The sequence below is a fragment of the Saimiri boliviensis genome, chromosome 1 (genome assembly GCF_048565385.1).
Source record: "Saimiri boliviensis isolate mSaiBol1 chromosome 1, mSaiBol1.pri, whole genome shotgun sequence".
Classification (NCBI taxonomy): domain Eukaryota; kingdom Metazoa; phylum Chordata; class Mammalia; order Primates; family Cebidae; genus Saimiri; species Saimiri boliviensis.
In genome coordinates, this window is record NC_133449.1 from 180,704,647 (window position 1) to 180,710,646 (window position 6,000).

A 6,000-nucleotide genomic window follows, 5' to 3' on the forward strand; every position below is an offset into this window, starting at 1 on the left:
TTCCACAGCAAAGAATACTGTAATGCAAATAAGAGAAAAAATAATTGAATTTTAAGAAGGCTCCAAATTCTGTATCAAAAGCTAATCAAAAGAACTACTGTATAAAACTCTTAAGTAAGAAAAGGTGACATTAGCTTTAGTAAACTCTTAATTTTAGTAGGAAAAGGTGGCATTTGTTTTAGTATCCACATCTCATCATTTGGAAAGAATAAGTAGTCTGCCATGTCTACTTAGGCAGGTATATAAAACATAGGCCAGGTATATACTAATCGAGTTTATTTTGGCCTAGTGCTTATGAGTATGTTTTTAGTAAAAAAGCATTGTGTTAACTTTGAGCAAAGATAATTGTTGCACAGTTTCATGGAATTTAATTTGTTGCTTTTGTGTGTTTTAAATTTTAAAAATGATTTTAAAATATCATAAAGTACTTCAGATGTTGTTCAGTGATTTTCATTGAGTGCCTACTAAAAAGTAGGTATCTTATAATGCGTTGAAACTGAAAAGAGATGAACAAAACAGTACCATCAGAGTACTCATGGTATACCTATATTTTCACATATCTCAACCTATTGTATTTCCCTGTTCACACCAGTAACTGGTAAGCTAGGTTGAGAGCCCCATGAAATATATTAAGACTGCTTCATCTTTTTGTATTCTCTATATCTGCAAAATGCCCTGGTCATAAGAGTTGTTTAATACATGTTTAATTGATTAGTAGTAGTATATTTACATGCTTATAAGATCTAATATATGGCTCAAGTAAGATTGTTATTCGATTCTACACTAATCAGTACAAAGAGAAATAATAGCACTTCCTAGATCAATTGCTAGATATATAAGTATAATTTGTAGATTTTATAGAGAGAGAGAGATCCAGATATGAGATCTAGAAACATTAAAAACTTTGAAGAGGCAGCCCTTGCCCCTCTATGCAAAATCTCCATTTTGGCACTTTTCCTTTAATAACACAAGTAAGAGTATTACCTGGAGAGTAAATTGGTCAATCTCACAAATGTTCACTTACTGGATAGCTGATGATCTAGTTCCTTTGGTAGAGACTTTTGGATCCTTTTAAATATGTTAAAATCCAAAGATGTTGAAAATCTCAGGTACCAGTAGGCAAAACTTACTACCAAAAGAGGGGAAGGGAAGACACAGTTAATGATCTACCCTCTTCTCTGCAACTAACAATAAGAAAGCTTTCCCTTAGAAGACAATAATTTTTGCTAACTACTGACAGTTGCATTTATAAATGATTCACCCTCTCTGTTTAAATGTATCATGATTCCTCACATTAGAATTACAGGATCACAGAATTTTAGAGGTATAAAGAACAGGAATGTAGTTCTACGAATATTCACAGAAGAAGCCCATATTCTAGCAGATAAGGCTTTTGAAGTCTGATCTCTAGATTTTTGAGATCATTTCTCTCTATTGCATCTTCTGGCCTAGTCATAGGAGATATTCTTTTTTCATTCCCTTGACAGGTCCTGCATTTTCACACCTCCATTCAGTTTCCTCTCTCTACCTACAACACTCCAGCTTTCTTTTCTGCCTGGCAAAATCCTCTCCATGGTTTAAAATCCAGTTAAACTTCTGCTTTGGGAAGCACTCCCCACCTCTCCCAAGGGATTTTTACCTTAGCGTAACATTTGATTCATCGTGCTGGTTTGTCACTGTCTTGTGACTACTTCTGTCATTTCCACCTATACATGATATATTTCTCTTAATTTGTGAGCCCCTAAAAGGTAGAACATTCTAGCCTCTAACACAAGACCTATAATACACTAAATATCCAACAGAATTTTAATCCCATCATCTATTTTTTAAATTAAATCATCTAATTCTCTCATTTTACTTGTGGAAACCGAAGCCTAAAATGATAAGGAGCTTGTCAATCATCAGGGAACAGACCTCTTCCAGAGTACAGATAACAACTCTCTCCACCAGCTCATAAGGGAAAAGGGCTGGCATGTTAGAGTCTAGAGTAACAAACCCACCCTTCTTGGCTATTTGCTTAACTTTTTTACTGAAAATCTAACTCCTAACACTGTATTGCTGGCAATGGCAGTTTTGCTCAATAACAAAGACTTCCCAGTTCAGAACATATACATATGTGGCTAATAGGAAAAGTGAGTAAAAGTCCAACATGATAAACAGGGAGGTATGTCAAACTCCTATTCAGTCTATGAAAAACCTACTTATAATTCTAACTTTGCTTCCTTAAGTATGGAGAGAAGGAATAGGTCATTTGGAAAATCTGACCAAAAGTGCACATTTCAACACAGTGAAATGCTTTATTCCCCATTGCTCCTACCACACCAGGAACTTTCTATATGTGATTATTTCATCTCCAGCCAAAAACTAGTGGACAATGGAATCTCCACAAAATGTTTTCCCCAGTGAAATGTTCAAATATCAGTTCCACAGAAAACCTTTTTATAAAAGCTTTTCATGTAATTTTTCCATGCCTTTTTTTTTCACTCATGTCTAAAAATGCCCATATTTGAATATTCATCATTATAAGCCCTGTCCAACAATTTACATCATTTGACTATGGGATCTTGGGTGGCGGAGGGTAGTTTTGGTGGCTTTGATTTTGCTGATATGTTCTGCTATCCACTGCTGTTGGATTTACTCCAAATAAGCAGGTTGCCTCCATGTAAGTTCTTGTGGATTTCCTCAATGGCTCACTCCGAACAGCAAAATGAAGCCACAAATCACAGGGACATTTTTAATATTTTATGAGTTTTGTCTTAAACCCATTAATATTATGCGAAGGCCACGGTGGTGTTGCACAACAACGTGAATGTACTTAATGTCACATACCTGTACACCTAAAAACGGTTAAAATAGTAAATTTTATGTATGCATATTTGACCACACACACACACACACACGCACGCACACACACTAAGGCCAACTTATAGACACTTGTCCAACCCGAGTCTTGACAGAGGGAGAAAAATCAAATGATGATCTTCATTGACAGAGCAAATGGCTTTAACTTTCCATTCCAACAGGCCTTTTAACAAGGCTCTCCACCTTGCTCCTTTCCTCCCCAGAGTGGAAAAAAGAAAAGCAACTACTGTCAAATGAAATGTAAATCACAGAACCATAACCCTTTGAACAGGGATTGGATTCTAATGTCACCCATTACTCAACAGCTCCAGTCTCTCCGATGAGTCCCTCCCAACTCCTATCTTTCACAGGAACAGTGAACAGGTGTCCAGGATGGCTGTTGATGTGTTTAAATTCTATACAACTGTCAGATTAATTCCCTATAGAATTATTCTTGCGACTTTGAAGTAGGACATGAAACAGCTCTAAGATAACAGATGAGGAACTGACAGTGAGGGGCAAACACGGAGGAGATTCATCAGTGAGCCGACTGGTTGTCTTTCGAGTTCCTAAAAGACATCACGTGGTGGGCTTAGTTTAGAAAACCCTAGAGAACAGAAAGAAGTTGAACCATTGGGAAGAAGTTACAGAAAGGCAGAGTTCCACGTCGTTTTGAAAGACACATAACCATCTGAAAGGAGAAGGGCATTTATCCATCCAGTTAGACTTCCGATTCACCTAGCTGCTCTGGAGATGTTCCACGGAAGACAAATGATACAGACCCCTGAGGATGCGGTCTAGGACGAAGCTCAAAAGGAACAGACTGAAAGGGGAGAAGGTGCATGCCAATCATCCAGATCTACGGGGCAAGAAGAGGAGCCGCAGGGGAAAGTGGAGAGCTAGGAAAAGAAGGACTTACCAGGCCACCTCCACAGGTGCTGAAAGAGGCCAGCGAGCCGGGATGCCGCAGCACAGCTCCGGTGTAAAAGCAGCCTGGGTCGTCCTGCGCGGGAGGGTGCGGGGCGGATGCTGCCCCCGTGGGGCCGGGACCGGGATTTGGCCGCTGTTCCACTGCGAAGCGCGGAGCCAGGAACCGGCCGTCTCTCCGGAGCAGCAGGTACAGGTCCCGAGAGAAGGCCGGGATCCGCAGCAACACTTCATCGCCATCCGGGTCTGCAAGCTGGGCCGGGGGCGGAGACGGGGGCGGCTGCGGCGGAGGCGGCGGCTGCCACGAGGCCGGGGCGCCCGGGGACAAGGCGGCAGCCCCACTGGATCCCCGCGGCAGCTCCTGAGACTCTAGCTCCTCGTCCTCCTCTCCCTCGGACGGCGGCAGGGGCCGGAGCCGGGACTCTGACCCGCCCTCGGTGGGCTCCTCCAGGGGCACCGGAGCCACAGAGCGCACTTCGCGCGAGCTGCCGGCAGCCTGCGCCCTGGCGCTACCACCGCCCCCAACGCTGCGCACCCAGCCCGAGTCCGCGCTGCCCCCGCTCCCTCCAGCCGCGTCCACAGGCTCCCGGCGCCAGAGCGCAGGAAACACGACTTCCCACTCCTCGCGGTCGGGGGCGAACTGCAGCTCTGCGGGCGGGGCAGACAGAAGTGCAGGGCTTAAAGTGCTGCGGTTCCAGCAGCAAAAACATTTCCAAGCTCACAATCCACAGATACAGGGCTCGTGTTGAATATGATGGAGACCACCCGTCTAGCCCCTGAAACTCTTTGCAACCCCCCGAAGGCTTGCGATCAGATTACAGACCCCAGCATTTTCAGAGTAAAACTACGATTATATTAGGGGCGGGGGAGAGAGGACTCAAATTTTGCTGACCGCACTTCATTGTTGAAAAGACAACCGGTGCAAAGACTCCGGCAGGATTAAATGATTTCTTCTAGGTACTGTAAACTTACCTTTGCAAATACTACCGCTCTAATTAGAAGGAAACTATTCCACATACGGCTAAAACGAGGCTGGCAGAAGTGCGCTTCATTTCCGAACTTGACCCCTTAACCCGCACCTCAAGCTGATTTTTATTGCTACCCACTGAGCCCTGCTCTCAGTGCACCGGGCTGCACCAGCGCTGCCTACCCGTACGTTCGCGGTCTCCACTGGGATGGCTGGAAAAGAAGCGAGAAAGTCATGGAAGAAGTTACCTGAAACGATCCCATTCAACAGGAACCCCAGCTGGTAAAGGAGGCAACAGCAGCAGATGTGAGTCAGGCGCATCTCGCGGTTCTTCCACATACTGCGCTCCAGTGGCCGCGGCTTCTCGCCCGGCGCACGCCTCCAGCGCGCGATCCACTCCGGGCGCAGGGGCCTCCCCGGAGCGAGAGGAGGCCGGGCAGCGAATTTGCCCAGGCCCTTTGTCTGCTAGGGGAGGGGGTGTTCGAGGGGTAGACTGTGTGACTCCAGGAGGCCGCTGAAGCCCTGGCGGGGGTGGGGTGGGGTCGGGTGGGGGGAGGAGCGGGGAGAGAGCCCCGGGGCCCCTCAGCGCTCGAGCTCCCTGGCGAATTAGGTGGTGAGTCTATTTTCTGTGTTCTGGACGCTGCAGGAGTTTCCGAGGCTGAGCGGGCTAGTGCTGGAGCCCCACGAGACAGACCCACAGCCAGCCGAGATCCGGGAGTGCTGCCTCCGGACAGGCGGAGGACTGCCCAGCGCGGGCAGGAGAGCTGTGGTGTCCGAGCCGAGGCTCGCTGCCTGCACCCGCGCGGAACGGGCGGAGGCTGGTGTCACAGTCTCAGCAGCTTGGTGTGCCAAGCTCCGCACACTTCTCAAGCTTCCTGGGATGCAACGCCGAAGTCTCTCACCCGCAGCGGCGCGGGAGGGAATGAGTAGGGAGATGGGAAGACAGGACTAGCGACGTGGGGTGTGGAGCAGAAAAGAATCAAGCACATCTGACCAGAAAAAGGGACCTAGGGGTGCCCGCCAAGCGTGACTTTGCGGGACAAAGGTCCCGGAACACCATGCACGTGCTCAAATGCCGGTTGAAATGGGGTGGGGACCCAAAATCCCTCACCTGACTATTGATTGGCCACTCGGGAAGGCCTGATTTGCATCCCTCCCCTCCCCCCCACCACTCTGCTGAGGTGTGTGCAGGTAGAAGTACCTCCCCTTTCCCATCCCACTCTTCACTCCAGCTCCTCTTTTTGTCACATTTGCACATCACACAA

General features: G+C 46.8%; 1 protein-coding gene across 1 annotated transcript in view; it reads right to left on the minus strand.

Moving 5' to 3' along the window:
- ADAMTS19 (ADAM metallopeptidase with thrombospondin type 1 motif 19) overlaps window positions 1-5,074 on the minus strand; it is a 269,818-nt gene extending 264,744 nt beyond the window's left edge. The window contains exons 1-2 of the mRNA XM_039468879.2: window positions 4,984-5,074; window positions 3,761-4,416 (exon numbers count right to left, since the gene is read on the minus strand). Coding sequence (XP_039324813.1) covers window positions 3,761-4,416; window positions 4,984-5,074 — 747 coding nt within the window. The remainder of the gene's footprint in view (window positions 1-3,760; window positions 4,417-4,983) is intronic.
- Between the last annotated feature and the right edge of the window lie 926 nt (window positions 5,075-6,000).